The sequence below is a fragment of the Rhamphochromis sp. 'chilingali' genome (assembly GCF_963969265.1).
Source record: "Rhamphochromis sp. 'chilingali' genome assembly, chromosome: 15".
In the NCBI taxonomy this organism is placed as follows: domain Eukaryota; kingdom Metazoa; phylum Chordata; class Actinopteri; order Cichliformes; family Cichlidae; genus Rhamphochromis; species Rhamphochromis sp. 'chilingali'.
The window spans coordinates 26731615-26758943 of NC_137942.1; the positions used below are offsets into that span (position 1 = coordinate 26731615).

Sequence of the window (27329 nt, forward strand, 5' to 3'; positions counted from 1 at the left end):
TATTAGAGCAGCATTTCATTGTTTACTCTTCAAAATTGTCCTTGTTTATTTATTTATACTTTTTGCTGGGATTGGAGCATCACTTTAATCCAATCTGAAACAAGCTATGTCTTATGATTTGCTGCCCCTTGTAATCAGGTTTGAACAGTTGTGTGGGGATTGTCTTTTGTGCTTTTGGCTCACAGGGGCTACTCACAAAGGGTAACCTCAGTTTTATAGGCCATATTTAATTTGAGTGCAGCCACTGTGTATGCCAGAAAAAAAGCAAACGCATAGTAAGTCTGCTTTGTACAAGTGGTCATTGCTCTTGTCCAGACTTCTATACTTGAGTGAATTTCTGAGGCAACAACAACAACTTGTGTTCCTGTGGAATTTCAAATACAGAAGAACACACTACAAAAATTTTGCATTTTTTAATAATTGCATTTTATTAATTGAAAACAAAAACAAAAAACAAAAAAATGCAAATTGAAAAAGGAAAAAAAAAAAAAAAAAAGAAAAAAAAAAAAGGCAAAAACCAAAACAACATGATTAGGTAAGACAAGCAGAGACACTTAAATAAGAAGAGTTCCATGTTTGTGAGGGGAAAGGTGAAGGTGGGTTGATGCGGGAGGAAGGTGGAGGAAGGGTGTTGCTGAATGGGACATCTTGGATTATGTACACTGTCTCGCTGCAGGACTGGCAGGCCCCAAAAAGAGAGGGTGGGGCAGGAGGGGGTTGGGGGCTCAAAATAGCAGGTCGGAGACACTGAAACACCAGAGAGAAAGGCACTATCCAGAGAACAAGAAAACAGAAACCAGTTATACAAACACGGTAAACATGCACGCACACACGCACACAGGACCAGACATGAAATTAAAATGACAACACCGTGCTTACTGCAGCACAACTTTGAACGAAGAAAACAAACAAAAGACCAAAACAAAATCTTTTACATCGTTTACAGATGATCTCTCAAATTGAAGCAGAAAAGACAATCTCAGGTTTCTGAACTGCTGATCTGTGCCAGCTGCAGATCTACACTGGTGATTATTACACAACGTGATTATCCGAACTCAGCCTCTACGCTACGTGCATGTATTACAAGGAGGAGAGTGTCTGCATATGCATGCATGAAATGAATGTGTTTGAATGTGTTAACTGCCTCCACATATCCTCATTCACCAGTCTCTTCACAAATAAACACTAATTTCTTTTTATTTTTGCTGTTTTTTCCCCTCTCTACAAGTCTTAAAATCCCTTGCGTGGTTGTGAAATTCAGTTCTCCGACCTAGCTTCCCTCATGTTTGTGTCTATAGACTCGGTCAGCTACATTCACTGCCCTGGTAAAAAAGAAAAATGGCTGCAATAAATATATTGGCTTTCGGAAAGGTTGCTGACCTTTATGTACAGGGCTCTGTGTGACAGCTCTTGCAGCATTCATGGCTCTGCTATGCTGGTCAACATTAGCTTCCTGACAGGACTTCTTCAGAGAATCGACTTTACTTTCTCTGCGTTACAGACAAAAACATTTTTCAAATGGAACTTGTGACCCTTTAAATGTCATGTGGTTTTATCTGAGAGCCCTCAGATAATGTAAAGGTTAAAAAAAACGAAACAAAATTGACAATTCATCACATTCTAGAGCTACTAGGTCTTATTCAGACTGACAGAAGATTGAACATAATTTACAAATGGAAAAAAACCCAAAACAATTTGTGATGAGAGGTAAAACAGACAAACACATACAAATATATAATATATATTCTTAAAAAAATGACTTCTCTCTATAATTGATTCATTTATGCAGCCTGAGGCTGATGTACAATTCTCTGCCAATGATCTTAAACATGGAGACTTTATGTATTGTTGATGCAATCATCTTTTCCTCTTCTTTTTGTACATTTCTAAAACAGTTTCTTCTTCTTTTTTTTTTAAAATTTTATATATTTTTATGTATTTTCTTTTCTTTAAAACAGAGTTAGGATTCATCAGTAGGCTCTTCGTTCAGTTGATTAAAACAAAAAGTGGCAAAGAAAGCAGAACAAAAGAAAGGCAGACTGTTAGGAAGTTAAGGAGGAGACAGAAGCAGCTGTGGGAGCGGTTGAATCATTTGGTTATCTTCACGGTTGAAGCAGGACGCTAATGTATGCTGCATCTAGATTTCCCTCAAAGACAGTTCGGTCCTCGCTGAGGCGTTCACTGTGAACATTCTCAGCACATATAAAAGTTGATTTTTTTGCTCAGCTGTCACCCACACAGCGTCGCCCACGACAGCGTTGCTCCTGTCATTTTTATTCTCTGTCTTTCAGTTGTTTGCGTTCTCTTTGCTCCCATTATCGTGGGATGGCCGAGAGAGAGGTGGGAAGGGGGTTGGGTTTGGGAAGGGTGGGGTTCAGATGAGATCAAAAACGATGATGATGGTGGTGGTGGTGGTGATGGTTGCTGTTGTGGTGGTTGTTGTTGTTTACATGGTCTGACTGTTTACATGTTCTGACTGACAGGCGTGACGTAGTTGCGAGGGAACATGCCCGTTTGGCCGTGGCAGCCTCCTTTCCACCAGTTGGGGTCAGAGTTGTCCAGGACTTGAATGAAGTCGCCGCGTCGGAAACCCAACTCGCCTTCCTCCTGGGGGTCAAAGTCGAAGAGCGCCTGCACATATGTGGGATTCTGCGGGATCGAAAGATGATGGTTAGCAAAACTGCAGCAACGGGGATGCAATGAAACTAAAGAAAAACACTGGAATCCACACCGACTCAACTGTAAACGAGACAAAATTCATGTTCTGAGCACCCTACAGCCTAACGCCACAATAACAGACAATATCCATGACTACAACGAATTAAATCAATTCTGTGAAGCTTCAAAAATCGGCAGTTTCCTTCATTTCATTTTCTGCTTTGTGATCTTTATGAAACCTCTGCAGTCTGCAGCTTTTGCTCACACACACTTGCTACCTCACTATGTCCTCTCCCACTACCTGCCTCTGACACCCACAGATACACTTGACTCTCTGTCAGTCTCTCTCTTCCTCTGGTTTACCTGCAACTTCTTCTCATCTTTTTAAGTTTGACTCATGTTTCCTCTTCATCCTCTGTGCAACTAACCCTGCAACATGTCCCTCAGTCTGCAGCTTTACCGCATCTAACACCACTACAAAACCACTACTGCTAGTTCAAGGTGACATCAAGATTCAATCCGAGCGTCCAAACACAGCTGCACGTTAACATGCAGGGTTGTCAGAGAAGAGATCACGTGTTACAGAAATAGTTGCTAGATTTTCATCTGACGTCTGGCTGCCATCTATGGTTTTTATACTGACACATTAGCCAAGAGTTCTTTAATAGCTTCAGAAGAGTATAATCTCCTCTAGCTGAAAATGCAACTGCAATTCTCAAATAATCAGCTGCTCTTTTCTAAACCTTGTTCATAACCAATTTGGAATCCAGGACAGCAGGTCACCTGTGGACATTTTTAATCAACCTTCTGCCACAACACTGACAGCTGTGTTTGTACATATTCTCCAGTGAAAGAACAACATAACACAGTGTGATCAGGCAAATCGTGCATCTGCATTACTCATCTCCAAAATATTAATGCAAATGATCTAAGCAAAAACATGTCCTCAGAATACGCACATACAAATTTGAGGGACAGTTTTCCATTCTGCTTCAACATAACATTTCAGTTTTACTCATATACCTTTAAACAGTCAGAAATCAAAGCAACTACCTCCACTCACACATGTGCACTGCATGATGTGCAAGTGAAAATGAAAAGTGCACAACTACATATTGGTCTTAATGGTTCTGCCCTCATGTGCGGTCCTTTTAAATCCGAATACTAAGATGCTAAACGCATGTCTGTGTCTAGAAAAATCTACGTACAGTAGTCTGTCAAAGACACTGCACCGCGTGTTTTTTTTTAGCGTTTTCTTTTTTTTGGGGGGGGGGGGGGGGGGGTGGGGGGGGGAAGAGAAGAAAAAGACTTCCAACCCACAGCTCATTTCGCTATGTGCGTGTCATGTCTTACCTGGGGGACCTGCTCTATATCTCGAAGAAAGATCTGCTGATTGCGGGAGACTGAGTTCAAGCGGTGGTATTCCACCAAGTCATTGAGGGAGTTAAACTTCACCACCCATAGGAAATACTTCCCAGCTCCGTCACGAAGAACCTTGAAGTGCTGGACATCATTTCCAAACCTAGAGAAGGTCACAGAGGGGACAGTAAGCGACAACTTCTGACAGAAGTACCTAGATGCCCTGAAGGCAGTGCAAATTACACATACAAACCACCACTTATCAAATAGGGATGTCTGACAGCCTTGTAAGTATTAGTCAAATGAATCAACATGCTGGTAACAGATTGGCATTTGTTCCAAAGCAACTAACTGGAATCAGAACAGTTCAGACAGTAATTAAGATCCATATCTTGGCATCAAACTTTACATGTCGCCTACTGTTCTTTCCAGAAGGACAGAATGAACAAAGACAGACAAGAGGAAATGTGTGTGTGTGTCGGCTGTAAAGTTAAGAACACTGAAGGCTCCGGTCCAACATGGCAAACACTGGCCACTGGAGGGCATCACTGAGACTTCACCAGAATAAGGAAGTGGCTTTGTTGATGACTCAAACATGCCAAATATGGAAACTTAGGAACCTGATCAAATGTCAGGAAACCATGTGCTGATATAATGATAATAGTAAACTGTATTTATAGATAACCAAGTGTGATACTAGTTGTTTCTATGTGATACTCACTTCACAGACAGAGAGAAATCCCCCGGTGCACTCTCGCTCTCTCTGATGAGGAAAGCGCCATCATGCCTCTGTTTGTTTAGCATCTCCTCTGCTTTGGCACGGGGAATCTTCCCAAAGAACCACCTGGAGAGCAGAGAGGACTCAGTGTCACATGACCGATGATACAAAACACCAAGCTCTCCCAAAGGTGGCAGGCTTCGAGCCCAGTTATACAAGGAACAACATATGACTGAGACTACATCCATAGAAAACAAACAAATAACAAAAAAAGCAACTTTTACTTTGTTTTTACCATAAACAACATCCTACTGAGTCACTTTGAACCCAGTCTGTGGAATTTGGCTACACAAGTCTTTCCTTTTAAGAAATGACTAAAAAACATGTTTCTGCAAGCTTAGGTTTAACACACACCGTTATTTATAAATCTGTATTGTAGGTCCCTTTTAAAACCTTATCTGATAACCTTTTACAGTAATATTGCGCAACCTCACTTGACTTTTGCATCTACCAAGCCAAAAGCGGTGTTTTACGAATACACAACTGAAGTAAGGGGAATGTTACGAGCACTTGTCAGTCCTATCTTCAAGAAAGGAAAGTGATCTCCATATTAAAATTAAATAGGTTCTGTTAATGATAAAAGGGTCTCGTAGACTTTCGTAATCTTTCTAAAAACCACACATGAAGAGCAATGAAAACACAGCTTGACCTCAACTCTCACATTGGCTTAGAAATGAGTGACTCAATCTGAGGTTTTGAGATGTGTTTATTAGATTTTAAAGTGCACTCTTTTTTTCTTTTTACACACTTGAACACAGGACAATGCTGGGATAATTATTTTCAGTAGTCATTTCTAAAATATAGCAAATCTGTTTACCATTTACCAATCGTTAAATCTGTTTACTAGTGAAAATAATGTTTGGTTAGAGAAGCTGGGTACAGCACTTACTGCCCACTACTGTGTTCTATGCAAATTTATTAGACTACTAGCTTATCTAGCCCTACACAGATTCTGTACTAACAAGCTTGCAGGGTTAAGTGTGTTTAGGGTCCAGGTTGACTGAGTGGGACAGGCTGAGAAACGTTCAGCGCTGCAGTGCTTCTGTTGTGAGTGAAAGCAGCTTAATATATCACAGTGAGTGAGATTTATAAAGACTGGCAGAGAGAGGAAGAGAAAAATGGGAGACAAAGCAAGTGAAGGCTTTTTACTTGTGTAAATAATTAAAAAGTATAGCCAGCCCAAAGACGAAATCTTGGCTCCTTTACACATCGGTGAAGATCAATAATGTAATGGCCAACTCTTAATCTGCTTTGTATCAGGCTTGGCAGGACAGTGCGCCTGTGCAGAGTCCCTTTCCCTATTTGATAAAAGTAATAGCAGAGCAATTACTGGAGCCAAGAAAACAGAAGTACTGGCATCAGAAACACGTTCACCTCTGTGAGAGGGAATTATTGAAACCATTTGTGTTCTTATTACATAACTGCACGGATAACCCACAAAACATCATTACTACTGGTAAGAGAAACAGAAATGCTCTTCTGCGAACTGCTGTACAGCACAGCTGTGTGTGCAGTTCTGTTGGGGAGTGCGAGTGCCTGGTGCTTTGGCTCTTTATTTTCAAAACAAAGAAAACTCGATATCTGTACAAATGATAGGCAAACGCACACTAAAGAAAAGGCTGATCAATAAGATCTCCTTTGAAAGGCACATCTGATAGCAATGCTGCAGTAGGTCAATATTCAATTAACTGTAAGAGGCCTTGAGCACGTTAATAAAGAGAGAGCTAATTTGGCACTAAGCACAGGTCCAGAGGTAATTGTCCTCTTGAGGATCAAGCCAGGAGTGATCTCAAGGGCTCTCTCTTACCCTCACACTCGGTCAAGTCTGCTCAGGTTGCGCATATCACTGAACAAAAGCTCCCCTGTTCACGCTTCAAAAATCAGTTAATATGTCCAATTTAATGATTTGCTATGAAAGAGTACAGATGCATAAGTGACAATACTTACGGATGGGGTTTCATCTGTATGTAATTCTTGGGGATGAAGCCTTCTCTTCCATCCTGCTCTGCCTTGTACCAGTTTTGATCACACTCTTCATTTAATACCTGGTGTTGGAAAAGAAAAGAAACCCCAAAACAAAACAGAGAGGTCATTCAAGTTAAAATGTCAACAAATGAAAAGCAAACATAAATTGAGCCTTACGGCAACTGGTTTAATTTCCTGTTATGTCAAGGTGGTGATTGTACTGCATACTAGAGAAGCTTTTGGTAAATATTAGCAAAGTACAAAAACACTGAGGCAAAAGCAGCCTGCAGCTTAAATCAAATGTAGCTTCAACCATAGATTTAAGCTGGCAAAAGAACAATAAATGTGTCCTAAACTTTAAAGCTATAGAAACTAACAAGCCAGTAATATCAGAGAGACACAAGACAGCTGTGAGGCCATTCAAGTCTGACAAGACAGAACCACAGTGCAGGTGTGCTGGGCTTGTGGTTCAACCATGTGTGTCACAATTTAATGTGCCTCTAAATGAATGCGTGTGAGGGAGGTCATGCAAGAGAAGAGGGGAAAAAAACAAAACAAAAAAAAAACAACAACAACAACCAAAAAATAGTATTTGGGCATTTCCCAATGTTAACCCCAAATCTTAATCTAAATGAATGTCACGTCACTTGATCCATTATTATTATTAGTCAATTACAGAGCCTACCAGAAGTTTCATATATTTCTTGTCTCCGATTCAGTGCGATGGGAGTATAATGGTAGATAATGACTGCATCATGCTCGCCCTGACATGCTTTAAATGTGCTCAGATGAGAAACAGTTTCCTGCCGAGTAGGGAGGAGGGGTTGTAGGTGTTTCACAAATATTAGGAACATAACTGATGACAAATCTAACTGCAAAGACAGAGAACATCCTAATTTTCAGAAGCTACTTCAGAAAATACCTGTGACAGCATGTTGACAATTGCGCAACGATAGTGTGGCTTTTAACACAAGTTTTTTCGGTTTGTAACCCTGATTTCTGTGGGCAGAATCTGTCTCCATGATGTGTGTGTGAGGAGCACGCTATAGAATGCTACTGAACGATCCCCTGTGTTACGTTGCCTAACTGTGTTTGTACTCCATTCTCAGCAGCACAACGTGTTACTCTGAGATCATCGCACTCACATCTGTGCCATTCTAAACAACAGCAGGCAGGAACAAAAATTACTCTCAGAGAAGGGAGATGTAAATAAGGAATGCTCAAGAACTTTAAATCTCAGTGTTGCAGCCAAATATTAGTACTGGCCAATAATAGCATGTTGACTGAGATCGGCATATCAGCAGATAAGATGCCATTCCGAGATATCAGTGGCAGATATTTATCTGGCATGTTGCATAATTCTGCCCTCGCTAAATGGTCAACTGTGGGATGAAGAGCTGAGAAATTTGAAAAGGGATTCTTTGTTTCCCTGACACAAAGAGGAAAACTTATTTTAAAGCTAAGAATTTTGATGCTCCCCTACCAAACCTTCTTTACCACTCACCACTTGACTGAAACCGACAATTATAGAGATCTGTGAATAGCATAAAATACTGAGCATCAGATGCCCTGTAAAATAGACCCCAATAGTTGGGTCTCCATATCCTTGTGGAAAAGCCTTCGCTGATAATTTAGCTTCAAATATATAAGTTGAAGAATTACACTACATCCCTCCTTAAAGTTAATTATGCATTACATAACATTGGTAACATGTTTATGCTTTCAAGCAGCATCTTGACATGTAGATTTGAAGGAAACTAAGCTCTAGCTTACAGTCACATAGCTTTTATGTGAATGACAACACAAAAAGGATTCAAATCCTATCCAAGAATGACTTATGCCCAGCACCAGCAGTGTATAAAGCCTGAAATGAAATAAATGTGTGACACACATGTTACACAACCAAGCTGTCATTTGTTTGATTCTTTAAGAAGCTTTTAAGTAAAGCAGTACTGGCATTAAGCTCCACTCTGTCATCCAGTCAGAAATCTGAGTTGAAGGACTGTTCAGTTCTGAGCGAGTAACGTCTGCTAAAATCCCCCCACCATCTTGGATCAGACTTTCTTTGCATAATTTGGAGAAAATATTTTTAGCTAGAGTATGCACCCCATCCCTAATGCAGCATCACACATCAACGTGCCCCTCTATTATAGTCACATTTTCCCACTTTGCTGGCCCCCCTCCCCTCCACTTAAAGTCACAATTTACCCTTTGCCCATCCCCAGACAGCTGTCTTGTTGGCTCAGTGAGTGATGTGGGTCTATTTGCCTGCAGAATGCCAGCTGTCCCTCAACTCCCCAGCTGCTAACCCTGCACAAGACCAGCATTACTCAATGAGGGAGCGGCTTTAGAGAGTGAGGGGAAAAAAGAAAATGCAATGAAGTGTGGGAAGGTAGATGTGTCCATATTCGCATGTGCAACAGTGGATACAGGGAGAACTGTAGTACAATGAAGTACAAGAAAGAGTGACTGTGTTTTCCCTAGTGAATGTAGCACTGTCAGAGCTACACAAGTCAAAGGGCCTTAGCCTCTGGGATGGATGCAAGCACACAAAACTGGCCTTTTAAGAACAAGCCTTTAGAAAGACAGACTACCCAGACTAATACTGTGTGGCATCATTCAGTTCTCTGCAAACACAAAGCTGAATAGTTACTGCAAGTGGAGCATAACAAGACAAGACAAAAAGGTGTTTAATCTGGTGGTAGGCTGTATGAGATTTTATAGCTTCTAATACAAGTTTTTCCAGGTCATCCTAGGTCTACAGAAAAATTCAGATCATAAATGTAAGACTAAATCCGAGAACAATATCCCAGTACATTTTATGGTAGGGAAAGTTTTTCCTGAATCACAAAACTTTATGATAGCAATGAAAAGAAGTGAGGGTGGGCGTCAAATCAACGGAGCAGATCTGGGGAGCACACATTCATGCTTCCTAAATAATTGATCACAAGTTACTGCATGGCCCAGACTATTGGATCAACTGACAGAAATTTGTAGAGCAACACTAGCAGACTAATATGCAGAAATCAAACCATTAACTGTATCACTAACAGCCAGGCCATGCTCAACTGAAACACCGTCAGTAAGAGAAGATTTAATGAAAAAGTCAAAAGCAAAGACTGATTATTACCCACGATATCTTTGAGATATTGGGAACGCCAAGTCAGTTTTGTAATACACACACTCCATATACTGTACATGGTCGCATAAATTGTTGACTCACAGGGTGGATCATTTTGAGACAGAAACAGCGCCCTGGGCGCACAATTATGAGCAACATGTGATGGCGCGAGTGACTGATTTGCCTGATCTATGTATGATGAAGTAGAACTCATCCAAGAAATGAGCATACAGTGTGCACCCTGTGGTTTCAGCAGTGCTGCATATGAGGTAGAGGTGGCAAGAAATCTTAGTTGTCTTCTTCCCATCTACTAAAAACAAACATTAAAGCAACAAATACTGTAGGAGTACAAAATGTGCTCTTGTACTCTAGTGTAGGATGAAGAGTTGCCAACAAGTAAGAAAGGCAATGATTCATCTTCATGACCCAGGCTCAAGCCCACTTGTTGGCAAGCAGGCACTCTGCTGAAGCACCCTTCAACCCAAAGCAGCATCAGTCGTGCTGTTCAAGTCACCCTCCACTCTGACCCCCCTCAAGGAAAAAAACGTTCTCAGCTCGATTAATTGTTGCATGTAGATTGATATGAGCAAAGGAGACTGAATGTGCAACTGAAAATGAAACTTGAAATGGCATTTTACATTTCATTTTCAGCTAGGTGACAAGATCACATTAGATTCAGACATTAGAAACAATGGAGCCCCTTCACAATCAAATACAGTAAAGTGTAGAGTAGGTTACAAATATATTTACCGGAATTAAAGTTTGTCACTTGTGAATCATGTCTCTTTTCTATCACTGTAGAGACTGACTGTCTGCTAGACGCCACAATATGCCATTAGGCCTCCTGAACTCAAACTTAGTCCATGACTAAAGTTAATAACAGAGCACTGAGGTTGCTGCATTATACTGTATGCTTTAGTTTTTTCTTATACCTGTGAGAAAATAGTTAACAGGTAACAGTTAAAAATGCATTCAAATCTTAAAAACAATTAAAATTATCTCCAGTGTTCAAGCAGCATGTCCCCGAGTCATAGAAAAACAGTCTGAGAAGCTTTTAAACTTTTTAATAAGTAAGGAAGTAAAATCATCTCACGTAACCTGAAGATGTGCTCTACTTTGTTAAAATTATAGGACCTCCAGCCACAAAGTTACCATGGTGAATGTTTAAAGAGGGAACTAACATGGTCAAAAAACTATTTATTAGTGGTTTCCATTTGAATGCTTCTGGGTTGGCTTTCAAAACTGAAAGAATGGCAGTCCACGAGGAAAAGCAGAAATAAAATATTTGCAAGGTTGGCAGTTTTTTTTGAAACCATAGAGGAGACAACCACAGCATTCTGTCTGACTGTGCTTTTTTCCTGTCCAAGCTGAGCAAGTATTGTGCCATTGCATTTCTGTGGATGATACACATTCCCTCCCCTTCTCTGAAGATTTTTTTTTCCTTTGTAATCCGATTGAACCACAATAGTTGTATGAGTTTCTATTTGAGACGCAGGCAGGGGATTATCTCCTCCACAGCTGCCGCTATAGACTCCCTCCTCCCCCAGCTCTTTCCATCACACACTCTAAAATAATATACAACTTCCACCCACAAATTTAGTGCACACTATAGATGCATAAATGTCATGGCAGTCCTCAACTATTAATTTAGCATGTGTGTATAAAATAAAATGTACAATACAGTGAATAAATCCATGTCATAATGAGGCTTGCTGTGTTTCAATGCCCTTTATCTTCAGAGCCCAGTCATCTTTACAGAGGACGCGTATTTAGACTAATGTACAGAAAATGATGCCACATAACAGGATTTCTTCACTTATGCATAACTAAAAAGAGCTGATGTTTTAAAAATAATCTGCCCTGCAGCTGCCAATGATTAAAAAAAACAAACATAATGTACAAAAGGGGAAATGACAGAAACCATAAAAATGGAAAATGAAATATAACATGTAAATTACACTTGAATGTTTAAAAGTCTTTCACCTCTTCACCACACTATCTGGGCAAATTCAACACTACAAATTAAAAATATTAAACTCGAGCCACAACATAAGGACAGTAAAGTCGATGGGACACACACCCATCAGGCATTGCCATCAGTGAACGTCATCTTATTTGCTGATAGGCCAACAGGCGCCTTATAGGCAAATTCCGACTGATAAATCCAAACATCCCTAATGAAAACTTCAGAAATTAGGTACTAAATTCTTCTGTTATGTTGTTACATTGAGAGAGAAAACTGTTAACCAAAAGCTGCTATGACTGTCTATCAGAGGGCCTATACAACAATAGAGTCATCTGTTCATTATTGTCAGTATTTGATATGGAGTATATGTAACGATTGCATGGAGATTACCTTAAATCCCAAGCTTTAAGCTACAAAATGTACTTATGAAAGAAGAGAAGACACATCCACAATTACGATAGCATGAGTGGAAATGGTCATATAACCAAATACTGGTTAAAACGAGAAAGTGAGGTACACTGGGATACACACAGCTGCTGCAGAAAAAAAAAACAATTTGCTAAATAAAGCACATGTCTGCAAAGTCCACACAGGATTGCAATAAATCAGCAGCAGGGATTACCTTGGACTGCGGGTTAATCTCAATGTGCAGCAGGTCAGAGAGGGGCCCAGACAGAAACACAGACACGCTAAAGCTTCATCTGACCCTCACAGGCCAAAGACTAATGGATCTGCCATTGGTTCTAATGGACCTGATAGAGACTCATCTGTTTTCTGACTGCACGGCACAGGATAACCTTGGCATACTTCAAATATTGCTTGGTTATCTAATCAGACGACAGAAAATTAGCAGTTACAAGAATAGTATACAGTTTTAATAAGCAAATTCACTGTAAGTCACGGGTAAGAAGACTCTGTGAACCAAAGCTAAGAGCCTACATATTTTTTTTTTAAATTATTATTATTATTATTATTATTTTTTTTTTTTAAAGCAACCCATTTGAAGAAGAAGATCATTTCCTGAAGTTTATAAGACATAATATTAATAATATCATCATCATCATCATCTTAATAATGGGTAATTGATTGGTTTCATGAACAAACTAAGCTCATTTCAAACCAACATGGCAGACTCTATAGATATAAGTGTGCAGACAAAACTGAAAAGGTCAGGAAAAGCAGAAGCCCTTTGAGTGTATTATTAGGGTATGCATAATAGATTGATAGTGTGTGTGCCAAATTAAAGACTGTGCACAGGATCCTGAGATAGTCTTTAGAATCTCCACACTAATGCATCACCGACCAGATACCCTACATCTGTTTTCAAAAGAGAGACAACAGTACTTTGAGACCGATGGAGCGACAGAATTAAAACTTCAGCAGATTTAGAGACGTTAAGGGGAGGGGGGGGGGGGGGGGGGGGGGGGGGGGGGAAGAAGCTCAGAATGAGTTTGACCTCTTTTGCTCCCAGCAGGGAGGTAGCAGACTTAGAGCAGGGCAGGCAAGAGCCAGGAAGGCAATGAGTGTGCCCCTGATGCAAAAAGACACAGATTACATTAGATTCTAATAAACAAGGCTTGAAACACTATTTTAATTAAAACAATGCTCTAGGTCACTACCAAATGTGGAGCAAAGATTACAGGGCAAAAATCGTGCTTTCAAACACTCATTACACATCTAACCAGAAATAAACTGAATCCTGATATGTTCTCAAAGTGCTTTTACTGGCACATGGGGAATAACCAGTTTACATGGACTGAAAACAACATTGTTTTCATTGTACCAAACTAGTATTCGTTGGGAAAGAAACAGAAACAAAGTTAAAGATGGACGCATTGTGTAAAAGGTAATGAAGAAAAAGAAAAATCTTTATCATTTCTGGAATAATGCATCTAGGATATAACTGTCAATAATGGAGAAAACCATACAGAACAGTCAATCTTTTTAAAATCATTAGAAAGGACCCTGTTATAATTAAGCTGATTTTATTATACATACACATATAAAAAGTAGAGAAGGAAAGCTCTTTCACACCAAGATGCTATTTATACCAGGTTTAATTCTCAGTGCACTCTTCCTTCTAATGGATGGAGCGTAAAAACCACAGATCTGTTGTGCAGTAAACAGACGTGACAGTTTAGACAATTGTATCTATTAATAACAACTGTTGCACTTGAAGCAACAAGATTAGGCTAGTTGCAGTCCAAGGTGACTTTTTTGTTGTGCCAGTGAATACAGGTCACCATGGCCATATCAATTTTTGTGGGCCATCTCCTATGCTATGCACAGTGGGAACAAAAGCTGAGGACACCCAAAAGGGGGTGGAGGACAGAAAGAGAATAAATTATAACTTTTTGGTTTAAATACAGCTGTCAGTGTCTTTATGGTGCATCATCAGGGAGTGATGTGAAGATGAGAAATAGCGAGACCTAATTACAGCTCTAACTTAACACTCAGAGGGAATGACTAGTGAGAAAAAAAAAAAAAAAAGGAAAGGAAAGGCGCAGGATCAGGCAGAGAGAGGAAAAACAAGAGAAAAAACAAAACAAAACAGTGTGACAAGAGAGACCAAGAGAGCAAAATAGCTAGCTAGCAAGAAAGAGACGGAGAGGGAGAGAGAGCACTTTGAAGATTCACACTCCTTGTGATCAGCTTAGGAAAAGTCCTCAAGGGCAAATCACATAAAATGAGGCCATTTCTTTTTCAGAGCAGAGAGGCTATGTTTTCTTCTGCAAAGTGCACACGTTCTTTTTTTATGTGGTACCCTGTGAATTCACTGAAGGCTGCATCCAAGGGTTGTTCAGAAATATCTGCGACAACATCTAACCTGCACCTGCTGTGCCACTGAAATGGTTGAGGGCATACAGAGAGAAAAAAAGATCAATTATATTATGTATTGTTAGGATAGACTGATAAGGGTATTGATGAAGGCTTTTCCGTTTGTGGAGAGGGTGACATCAGTAATCAGTCAAGAGATTTGAGCTGGCTTCATTACTACTTTGGAAGACTGATTTAATGAGCCACACAGATTGCCTTTGCTGATTACTGAATGACTGAGCTAATGTGAGTCTATGATGGCCACATCTTTAGGTTATACGCACATTTCTTTTAGCAAATGCAGACGTGTAAGGAGGAAGTACCTATTTAAAGTAAGCATGGTCAACACTATTATCTCTTTATAAAGGGCACTTTTAGTTCACAGCTACAAAACGGAATGAGTGTCCATCACCTGCACTATCAACCATTTTAATTTCAGTGCAGTTTACTTTAAAGGTCTGCCCTTTAATAGTTTTATAACAACTTACTTTAATTAGCCACTTTTGACAGCTTCATATAAACCGTGTACTACTGTGCAATTAATTACATTTAATGATATAGTATTACATTTATGATCCACCCCCCACCCAAAAAAAATGAAGTTGCACTAACCTACTTTCTGCTGTCAATCACAAAGCAAATGCCACGTGTCGCCACATTACATGTTGTCTACTCAGTCCCAAATACTTTGTCAAGTGGCTGAATATCAGTTGTGAAAGTGTGACTGCTGCGTATGGTCTACAGATGGCTCTTAGCACAGACAATTTATTGCACTAACAAGTTACTATCAAGCAAGGCCACAGAGAAGAGGGAAGGAGAGTGCCAATACAAGAGAGCAGATTTCAACTCAAGTGTTAGCTGCAGGCATAAGAGACTAAGTACACCATGGTCATTTGGGCAGCCATCAGCTCAAAGTGTGCACTCGCTGGGTCAACTGTATGTGAACTGTTCAGACCTGCTGTTGTGTATTGACTCTGAACAATGACAAAGGAACAGGACAGGAAAAAGGCTAGTTCAAACACACTTTCCTCCATTACTAACCTTAGGCAATATTTGCTCATATAACCCCCCCCCCCCAGCCTTATCGCTATCCATTGGCACCAAACAAATGTGTGCTGTCACAAGAGGAAAGTGGTAACTAATGTTGACTCCCTCAAGCTGACCACTGACCCTTTTTGACTGTAACATTATGTCATTCATGAATGCAGTAATGCGCCTAGCTCTTCCAATGACTTGTAGAATTTAATATTGGTTGAGCCTTAGCCTCTAGAATGCCTTGAATAAAATAACTTTACATCGCATAGATTATATTTTGATGTCACTAATGGGATTTTTGCTTTGCAGACACCAGTTACAAATTGTACTTTAAAGAAACATTAATGATAAATTGACTTAATCGACATAACATTATTGAGAACCATTTGAAATTGAACAAAGAACAGAAAGGCAGAGAAGCAAATAAATATATTTATCCAATCATTCTCTACAGAAATTCAACACTTAATCAGAAAATAGCCTGCTCCTGCACAAATCTGATCTCAATACATGCAGTCTCCGAGACGACACAGAGATCCTACAAGTCTCTGGCAGTGTAAAAGTCAAATTTCTATTAAAACAGCATGAATTTATTGACCCTTAAGCTAGTCATAGTCAAATTCAGCACTGGTTTACAAAGATGGCCAAGAAATACACAGTAAAGCGTGGCCAACCTAAACCCAATGATGGAAAGGAAAATAAAAATAGCAGTATTTGGATCCTGTGAAATCTTACAACAGCTCATCAGTTTTTTAAGTTAGACTTATCATTTCAAAATATTCAAGCATTAAAAGATAGCACTGATATATTTTTTTTCTCCATTTAGTGGTCAAGAGGACAAAAGGAAATCAATTCCCTAACTTGCGACGAGGGTGTCATTAAGCAGCAGAGACTGTGAGAAAGCAGTCAAGTAACTGGCTAAACGCTCCATCTTCCTTTATTATGCAACTCCCAAAAGAAGAACAGGTTGTTACAGAGGGGTATTAATAGAGCAGTTTTTGAAAAAAAGAGCACAGGCAAGTAATTTGACAACAATTCTACAGTGAGTATGGTGAGCACCTAGGTTTATCTATGTCAGAAAGGGCAACGCCTGTACTTTTCTTTGTAAACTCAGTGTTACAGTGTAATACATGCACACTGTGCTGCTGGAGTTTGCTGTGGAAACACAGGAAGTTGCTGGGGGTTGGAAGACACATCAAACAGGATGTGAAAACAGCTAAGCTTTAGTATTAACAAATCATATAGATGCATGGACATGCTAATAGGCCAGACTAGACAACTTCACCACAGACTGAGCCAAGTATGATTTAAAATAGGTTTGGGGCACCAGGACAAAGTGGGTGGGTGGTGATAATACAGTTCTTTGAATAGAAAACCACCTTAATATTCAGATTACGTCAAAACCAAATGTTGTGATCTAAATACACCCAAAATTTAGAACTTATGAGTAAACAACAGCTTAAACATATTTAGAGAAGACCTTCATGTAGCTAGCAGAAATATATGAAAATGTGGTGAGGAGTGTTCACTGACAAATGCCAAAACTAACTCGTTGTATTCACAAAGTTTCTTTCTTTCAAAAGGAAGTTCAAACTGCAGCATATATCATCAACCCTACGTGTCAACAAGTCTTTGAATGCACACTCTGTATTTGATTTCTCAGCATAACAAAATATTAGTCCTCTCCTTTGTTGGCAGATACAAGACATCCAATTTCATTAATGCCCGAAATGTGATACTGACAGAGTAGCATAACTTGAACTCTTGCCTACAGATTTAAAACTTATTTAGTTATTTAAAGTGTTGTCAGAGCATATTTTACAGTTGCAGTTCAAGGATATTTTAATGGGAGACAATTCTGCAAACTAGGAGGATGGGCAAGCTTTATTTATTTATTTACAGAAGAAATGAGAACAAGTGTGCAGTGCTGGGGGCAATGACCAGATCTGACTGTAGCCTCCTCATGCATGCTGCTTTGCCTCTAGATGTAATTTCTGACACAGAAAACTGACTAAAAAGAATCGTGTGTGTGTGTGTGTGTGTGTGTGTGTGTGTGTGTGTGTGTGTGTTGAAAAAGTAAAGAACACCAACATCTGTAACTGAGACAAGAACCACAGTTAAAAATGACACAAAAATGCTGGAAATACAGTAAGCTGCCAGATATGGTATCTTCCCCTTTTTTGTCTATGCATGATGGGAAATCACACTGTGAGACCAAGCTAGTCTGCACTATGCAAATTTGTCATGGGCCCACACACAGCACACTTGTACTGCGAGCCATTTTACACATAAAATCATGCCAGAGAATTATGAATTTCTGAAAACACCTAAGCATGGGTTTAAGTCTAAACGACTAACCTCTCTGTACGGTCAGATTAAGAGAAGTTGTAACGATGAATTGCAAGGCTAAAACAGGAAGGTTGTTGTCACAGCTTCGTCTGCCATTTGTTGATAAGGAGCAAATAAGAAGAATAAAGAGTCACAGCCTTAATTTTAATAGACAGTAGTTTATAAAATGCATTTAATTTTAGGTTGCTTCTTTAAAAGAAAACTCTGTTTATAACAAATACAACAAAAAACAAAGAAACTGCAAAACAAATGTTCTGTGAAGAAACACTGGAAGGGTAGACCATGTCTTATGTCACTCTATTTCCCAACTTACTAACCTAGAAAAATGAGACAACTCAATGTTGGTGTATGACTCCATGCTGCAAATTACTCGGAAGCCGAATAGGGAACCAGATGGGCTAAACACAGTGCTCGCTAGTTGGCTGACAGTAATAGAATATGACTTCTAAATATCTTTGTGACAGTGGGCAAGATAAGACTCCTTTTAATGTGATTGATATTCTTAAATGGGTTGCTGTAACAGTATCAAGAATGCAAACAGAAATAGCCTAACAAGGGGCCAGCCAGTTTATGCATTAAAAAACAAAGTAGTATGACTGACCACAGTAAACCACACTAGTGAAAAATAATCATTGCTAATAAATTTGCATCAACACACAAAACTGAATAAGCTTCTTTTTGCTGTAGTATGGCATCATTCATCACAACTTTCATCTAGTTAGAAAACTTTAATTTGACATACTGATTTGAAAATTAGCCATTGTGCCAATTGAGTTAAAAAGTCAGCACATGTGGTGGGTGTTCAGGCCAAAGCATCTTATGATCCAAATGCAATTCTAATACCAATAGGATCCCCCCCCCCCAAAAAAAACAAAAACAAAACAAAACACTGTACCAACTGAAACTAGCCCTGCACACCAAAGGTGCGTTTAAAACCAGTGGAACAATTCCCAACACTGGGCTAAATGCTGCCTGGACAAAAGCTGGGAAATATTTTGAAGCTGATTTGATAAAGATAAAAGTCGTTTTATTCAAAAACTGATTTTGAGACTCGTTTTCCAAAGGGCCACAATGTAAAAATACAGGCAAACCATCTCTGCAACACCATCATATTAGGTGTGTATTAATGTTATAGCAGCTAGTACTAGAATTTACCAGTAACATTAAGTCAAACAGGCAATTCAGTAAAAGACTACTGCTTTTTATTCCAAGTATATCTGGTACTGCACCCAGAGCTCATACACCACTAGATGATTATTTTGACATTTGTGGTTAAGAATGTTTCCTTAGATGAGACGCTGTTTAAAAACACCAACGTGAGGCCACCATCTCCGAGTGATACTGAAAATGGTGTAAAGTTAAGGATGCTACATACAAGCAAAGCCTTAACACAGGGCTGCTCTCTCATGAGTGGGACCCTTTGTCCTTAGAGCAAAGCTGTTTAGTATTAGTATCAGCAGCCAGATAGCACTGGTGATGGAAGCAATGGAGCCCCAACTAATATAGTCCACCTCAGAAAGGCTCTCTTTATATGTATGAAGTATGCTGTGTTGCATCAGGCAAATCAATGTGTTTAACAGTTTAGACCTTCTCTCTCTCTTTCTTTTTTTACCGTAATGTTACCAATTAAGACGGGAATTTGGTATTAATGTTTAAATAACTTATGTAATCAAACTGATCTTTACTCTCAGCCTTGAGTCAAACAGAGTGAGGTAGTCAGAAAGAGACAGACCAACTTGCGCATCTTCATTTCACTAAAATGACTGTAGCTAATGCAAAACAGTAGATAGTTTACAGACTGACATAAGGCTGGTTGGTCAGTTATGACTGCAAAGGCTGATCTTCAAGGACTTAGGACTATCCTACACTTAAAAAACAATGACAATATGCACAACATCCTGCTCTTACAGGTTTAACATTGTGCCACTTGCATAAAACAAAAACAGAAATTTTTTTTAAGACTAATTACTAGCTCAATCACGAGTACAGGCTTAACTGACAGTTATCAACGGCAGCCACATAGTTACATCGTTAATGTCCAGCAGGCTCTTGAGTGGAAAAATTAAATCTAATACTGGATTCTTGGACTAAAAGAGATTGTAGACAACAAAAAAAGATTTGAGGACACAAGCTGAGACCACTACCATTAGACTTCTGTTAGACTGACCCGGAGCAAGGCTTTAAGGCTGGAGCTGATGAACCGGATTTGCACAGTCCAGTGTGACAGCTGCTCCACATCAAGCTTGTGAAAGCACAAAAATGTGTCCAGTGTGACCCTGCTGAGTGCTACACAAATATCCTGAATTGACACTCGGCCAAACATGGACTGGGGTGTGGCCTCCACACCTAGAAGCCAAAGATGACGGCCTCTACAATTCAATGAGTTAATCAGTGGCAGGACAAGGCCTCTTCCTTATCAGGTGAGGCCTTGGAAAACGTTCAGCTGACTATTGGAATTCTGTTGCCTAAAAACACCCACATGGTACACACAGAAGAGGATGGGGTGAAAAGCCAAAAGTATTACAGCTAGAGACCAGTATGACGACCTAATCACCTTTTTGTGACAGAGGTTAGTTCAGGCTGCAGACACTCTAAATCCAAGGGACCAGCATAAAGATGGATGAGTAGACAAAGCCTTTAAAATGCTCAGTTGGTAACATCCTGCCACTGGATAACATCCAGGACTGCGGCATTCAAATTCCAACTTTCAAGGGCCAGGCCAAGGCAGCAACATGGACTGTGTGAAGGTGGTAAATCTCTCATCAGGTCCTGGACAATTGAGAGGCTCATCCATCACTCTGAAAAATCTCAGTAAGCGGTACAGTGCACGATGAAGTTATTTTCACACTACAGCAGAGATGGTGAGCGATGAGACAACCCAACCCTGAAAAATCCCCCCATCATAAGAAGCCAGAACCCTGCTACAGAGATGACTGTGGTGAGGTCAAGTAAACAAGAAGGCAGTTCTCAGTTGAAAGAAAAAAAAAAAAAAAAAGTTCAAACACTACATGAAGCACCGGATCACCCACCTCTCACACTGTGACACAGTAAGAGAGGGAGGTCTTGTTGAGCTCCAGCAGTGCAATCAGTGCAGATTCTCTGAGGCTCTTTTCTCAGTTCTGTTGTGGCTCTGTCAAATTTCTGTAGTAAGTATGTCAGCTCACCATGACACTTAAGCTAAATTCTGCTAGTATATTTGGCTAAATTTGTTTGACAAAAGAGCTTGCAGCAACTGCAGCCCAAGTTACACAAGCATCAGATATTTTCCAAATGAAAACTAGGCAAATTAATGGGAACGATCTTGATGAGGACAGCATTCCAAAACAACCATGTAACATTTAAAAAGCGCTTTCAAAAGAGTTTACTCAGCACAGTCCACACTGAAATAAAGAAATGTGCTCAGTGACATGCTCCTCCACAGGTCACATAACTTAAGATTATATACAATCATTACTTAAATTCCCAGAGGTAATGCCAATTAATCTCATTTCAGTAGTCAATCTCATTTTGAGATTCTGGGCTCACTAAAGCTCAACAAAGCAAGTAAGACATCAAAGTGGAGCTTGCCTCCGTGTGTGCGCGAGGGTAACTCAGTGAATGACAGGAGTATGTTCCCCTTTATCGCAAGTTTCCTGAGGGGGAAACATTTAAAGCTTAGACTAATGCACAACTACTGAGGTGAGTCACAAAAGAGGAAAAAAACTGGATAAAAGAGGATGAAAGAAACTGAGGGGGGGGGGGGGGGGGGAATCTACAAAAATCATGCCAATTCTTACATTCAATTCCACAAAAATTAACAATTGGTCCTATGGGCAAAGCAGCCAAGAAATGATTCAGATGAAATATGGACACTGCTCGGGGCAACATTCATCCTGACTTTCTTTCCCCGTTTTACAGTCCTTTTCTGTTGAGACAAACTGTATTACGTTTATTTCTGTAGCCTTTATCGCAGTGCACTTACAGTATAGTACCCCATGGTCATCAACTAGTGTGGAACAATGAATGAGAACATGAATAGTTTTCTTTAAATTTCAAACCTGCATACCCAGTGGGCACGAAAGTCAGACATTTTATATTCTTCAAAGACATAAATAACATATTTTATGCATTATGAGGAATGGAAAAGTAAAATCTAAGGTTCGAAAATTACAACAGAAAAAGGAAGAAGAGAAAACAAAAACCCCAAAATAAAATGTTGCCATATGTGTTCGATTTTTCTAAGTGTTTTTTACAGAAGTACGTGACTTTCCCAGTCACTAATGCATGTATTTAATATTTAATTGTGTAAACTGAAAGAAAAAACCCCATTTCCTATTAATTTCTTGGATGGAACTCATCCATCTGGTGAAAAGCTTGAGATTTCTTGACAAGACAGCTGGCAGTAGAAATTAGTGAAAAAGTTCAATAATTCCTCGTCTCATATGCAAATTTAATAGAATTTATATTTAGCTCAGTGTTTCCTAATCTGACTTTCTCTCTCCCTCTAGGCCTCTCCCCTCCTGCTGTGATAAGAAGTCTTTTCAAGACTCTGCTCAAATCTCTTTTTCAGGGAAACGGCACCCATTCCCCTGACAGAACCGTCAACTTGTCTGCCAAAGCTGACTGCAAAGTAAAACTAAATGATAAAACAACAAAATAAAAAAATAAATAAAAAAAACTCAAACAAAAACAACCCCCACCCCCAATAATAAACTACAAAATTTGGCATGTTGCATGTTATTGCCCCTAATTTCATTCCACCTATATCACAAAGCAAAGCAGACCTTGCCCACAAAAGCAATTTACTGTGATGAGGAAGACTTGACCACAGGTTTATATTACTAGTCCATAAAAGAAACCTTTACAGCTTTTATCTCTTATTGTGACTTCTCAAAAGTCACATTGATGATGTCCATTTACAATAATTGTCTCTTTGTAGGCGTTTTCTCTACCATTAGAGGGCTCTAACCCTACAGTATAAAGTGCCTTAAAGCAACTGTTGCTGTGATTTGGTGCTATAGAAATGCATTTAATTGAATAATTCATGATTTTAAAAATAGCAGAAACATTTAACCATAAAGGTTATGCCATCAAATGTAAATACCAAGCATATAATCACATGATAGTGGTGAACTTTGGATATTGAGCTACATCCCAAACTACCTGATGTGTTAGATTTTGTTTCCTTCTATAATAGCCCACTACTGCCGAGATTTCGCTTTATTGGCACTTTTACTCAACAGTGCCAGTAATGGATAAAAACAAAACCTTAGGGCAAGAATACACCTTACAGAGTTGCATAATTATGAGCAAAACAGACAAATCTTAACATTTAATGCTCAAATACTTGTCACTGACCTTGAGGACATCTCCACGTTTGAAACTAAGCTCATCATCAGCAGTAGCTTTGAAATCGTATTTGGCAATGGCCTCCATGGTCCTTATAGCTGCTGTAAAACTGCTTATCTGCAGCCGTTTCAGTGACTGAAGAGAAAAAAAAACAAACTAAAAAATGTATCCAGGCTTCTGTGATCAAATACTTTCTCTGCGTCTCTCCTCCAGTCAATGACCCGTTCCCTTAGGTTTGAGACCTCACATAAAGGTGGCAGAAAGGTACCTGCAAAAAAACAAACCAAAAAACCCCAACGTGAACAAATATAACTAAACAGGCAAATGTTAACCCACGAAGCAAAATTAAAATAGTCTATATTGCATTTTTAGTCTTTAAATTTTCACTAAAAATGCATACTGGACATACGATTCAACTTTATTCCCATTTGACTTCTGAACAGCCTCCAAAACACAGCACAATTTCATGACCAGTGGCAAAGCTCTAACCAGAAATTATCAGAGGATAAGGGAACAAAGTTCACTCTATCGAGTGTCAATTTCAACAGACCTTCCAGACAACCAACCACCTGGCCCGATCAAAGATAAGACGGTGGTTACTTAAGTAGAGATGACAGTGATACGCTGGCTAAACCTACGGCTATTTAGTTAAACAGATAAAGTTAAGCTATCTAATTAGTTTGCTGCTAATATGCTACCGTACAGCCCTGATGGGCTTTCGCTAATACAACCGTGCGTCTAATAAGGCCTTTAAACCTGACAGTCCACCAGATGACCACAGAGGAACACCAAACGGATGAGAAATCATTTTTCCTCTTTTGAAAATCTGCATTTCCTTTTTATTTTTGAGAACTTAACTATTAGGCAATAACAAACGACACATGACATATTTTTCTAGAGAAAACGAGTTGCCGTCACCGGCATCATCAAGTCCAAAACGTTACTACATTCGCTTTCGTTTGTGTCTTTTACAATAACAAAACGCCAAACAACTCATCGCTAGTCAGCATTACCGAAAACAAAAGAACAAAAGGCATCGTCGCTGTCAGAGGTGGCATTAGGCTTAGTATTAAAAAGGGAAGCTTGAAGTCCAAAGGCAGACTGTAGCTAACCTTAAACATGACAACCTTCTCACACGCCCATATTATTGTGAAAATTATATGGAATTTTTTTTTCATTTCAAAAAGGGCATGGAGAGCAACAGAGTATGGTTTTATACCTCTTTTTTTTTTTTCTTTTAGTCGCGCTCGAGTGAATCGATTCCGTTCCAGCCAACAGACTGCGCCCACTGTTCTAGAACGCTACAGCTAGCATACCGGCTAACGGTCGGACAACAATAACTGCGATGCAGTATGGTTATCAAACCCGAACCTCAATTCTTCCGCACCGGACCATCTGACATCGACATCACTTAAAGCTCGTGGCTGGTCTGAAAGAAGTGTGGGGTGTTTCTTAGCACCCGAGGCCTAGTCGCTAGTTTAACGCTAGCATATGTGGAAAGGAAGAAAACATCTTTTTTTTTTTTTTTAAACATAGCGCAAGCTGTTATTGCTACTGCTAGCCCAGCTAACGTTACTGAACTTCACTAAAACAGCGTCATGAAATAAAACAGTACACAACTTTTGAGTTGACAAAACGCGTACTGAAAACTCACCACTATAGATATTCCGTTTCGATAGTGTCACTGTATAAAAAAAAAACAGCAAAACTCTGTCGTGTAATTATCCACTCCCTGCTTCCTCTAGAGGCAACCAGCAAGGTACGTGTGGTGTCGCTTACACCCGTCCTAGAAGCCTAAAAAACTAGCCACTAGCATAAGGTTTATGACGCTCATTTCCGCTTCCTTCCAAAGAACTGGGAGGATCTGCCTCCGTGTACGTAAGCTCCTCCCTGCTAGTCTTTTTCAGTGTTAAGGAAAATTAATTTTCGCAGAGACATACTAGTTGTTAAGATTCACTCACTCTAAATCGTTCAATTTCTTTTTTTTTTATCAACAGCTAAATAGCACCTATTTGTACCACGTGACTAAGGCACTGAGATCAGTTTAGCCAAGATAACTTTTAAATAATCCGGCTTAACTAAACCTAACGTCAGCAATTACACCAGCTAATCACGTGAAAATGGCACTCTGAAAGGTTATCCAAGAGGCAGTGACACCACAGCATGGGCAGAACCAAACTGTTTTCATAATCCTCAAAAGAAGAACAAACTATAACACGGAGAGAAAAAGAGGAAATAAAATATGTAATCCAAGATGAAAAGAAACTCAGCTGCAATTAAAGAAAGGAAAGCTGGCAAAAGATGACAACTGTGCAAGCCAGTATTATCACTAACATCACTACCTGTGAACAGATCGGACTTAATGGATTCAGCCGCTTCTACTGAAAGAAAAGCTATAGGAAATGTCAGTAAACTTGTCCACAAGGAATCCATGTGACTACCTGATAGCCAGGCTGCAGTTTGTGAGATTAGGCAGAGCTTTGTCTGATTTGGTGACGGTATAGTAGCTCTACAGGAGACTCTGCTGTCTCCATTTCCGATGGCTCTTTCCTGTTGAAGCTGAGATCCTTCAATGTATGCAGCAAAAATGATGACCACCTTCTCTAACAGTGATTCAGCTCCACTGCCACATGCTATCACAATATATCTGACAGAGAGGCACCTACCAGATAATATTATCATTATCATTAATATATTCTTATTCACCATCTCAGTTGTGTAACAAACGAATACTCCCAAAACGGGATAAAGATTTATCATCATCATCATGTCTTGTCATATGTTTATCCTTATTCTTTGAGCTAAAATCTTGTGGTGTCTAATGATCGTGAGATGCCAAAAAATCATAATTGTGGTGAATAGAAGGCATTTAAGGTCAACAAGCCTGCAATACTTTAGGACTCTCATGTAGAATTGATTGGTTATAAAAAGCTTGCAGGCAGCAAAAAAATAAAACAAGCGATAAAGTCCCTTATTATTGATCTTAATGGAAAGCTAGAAATTTGAGACCATCTCACTGTCAACTCATTGATCTGTGGGCTCTTCTGGGAATAACTACAGTGTTTTCAGAGAGACCTGATTGGTCAGTAGGCTTTGGATTTGTAAGTGTTGATCTGTTATCTTGAACATAACCTGCTCCAATGAGTGAATGACCTTTATGGCCCTGAAAACTTGTGATGTTGTCTCACGTTGTCTCGAGTCTCTCTTTCAGTCACAGGCAAGCTGCAGGATGGCTATGCATTAATTCATTCACAAACTTTCATTGAGATTTTCAGCTGTGTGTCCTGGCTTAACCTTATAGCTTGGTCATCTTCTAGTTACTTTAAACCGCCTACCTGATTGTCAACACCATATCTGACAAGACAAAAGGACTGCCAAATATGTAAAGGCAGAGAAGTGAACATGTTCACTGTAAACTAAACATTTATCAATGCCACACCCTAGTTCGTTCCCCCTTGCCACAAAACTGTCACCCATATTTATCATTATCCTACAAACTACAATTAACTACTATCACTGTTAACTATAGCCACATACATAACACATTTCTCACTTAGATGCATTTATGTCCATCTCATTCAGTCTGAAATGGGAAATTAAGAACACAGATTCATGCATTTTAGCTGCAGTGTAATAAATTAGTCTACTAGGTTAAAGTAGGACACATTAGAGAACGCAGGAATGCAAATTTCTCAATATTATGTTCAAGGATCCATATGGCTTCAGCCATAAAATACGATATGTATAAACGCCATCTCATAAAGCTTTACTTGGATAATTGCTGGAATATTTGGTCTTCTGTTTTCCTGTTTTCATTTCTTGCACATCTGCTTTTAATCCTGGCCTTTGACAGCAGAGGTATTAAAACCTTGACAATGCTGCCACCTAGTGGGAATAAACAAAAATGGGTTCTTTCTGTCTTTAACCAATCAAGGGTTGCTACCAGAAGTACT

The 27329-nt window shown here is 39.4% G+C and overlaps 1 protein-coding gene across 2 annotated transcripts; it reads right to left on the reverse strand.

Annotated features, from left to right (window-relative positions):
• Positions 1–493: 493 nt before the first annotated feature.
• grb2b (growth factor receptor-bound protein 2b) lies at positions 494–25187 on the reverse strand. 2 transcript variants are annotated; one of them, XM_080905024.1, is made up of 6 exons: positions 25031–25186; positions 23386–23511; positions 6743–6840; positions 4739–4861; positions 4012–4180; positions 494–2649 (listed from the first exon to the last, which is right to left on the reverse strand). In XM_080905024.1, the coding sequence occupies exons 2-6, from the start codon at positions 23461–23463 to the stop codon at positions 2464–2466; spliced, it is 654 nt and encodes a 217-aa protein (XP_080761150.1). In that variant the 5' UTR covers positions 23464–23511; positions 25031–25186; the 3' UTR covers positions 494–2463. The 2 variants fall into 2 exon arrangements, with proteins under 2 accessions (XP_080761150.1, XP_080761149.1); XM_080905023.1 differs by having other exon boundaries at positions 495–2649; positions 23386–23644; positions 25031–25187.
• Between the last annotated feature and the right edge of the window lie 2142 nt (positions 25188–27329).

Excerpts from the sequence above, each read along its gene's own strand:
- grb2b (XM_080905024.1), bottom strand. The coding sequence starts at position 23,463 with ATGGAGGCCATTGCCAAATACGATTTCAAAGCTACTGCTGATGATGAG. Across the intron at positions 6,841-23,385 it reads AACGTGGAGATGTCCTCAAG|GTATTAAATGAAGAGTGTGA; the intron begins GTCAGTGACAAG and ends TTCCAACACCAG. Across the intron at positions 4,862-6,742 it reads ATACAGATGAAACCCCATCC|GTGGTTCTTTGGGAAGATTC; the intron begins GTAAGTATTGTC and ends TCTGCTCTCCAG.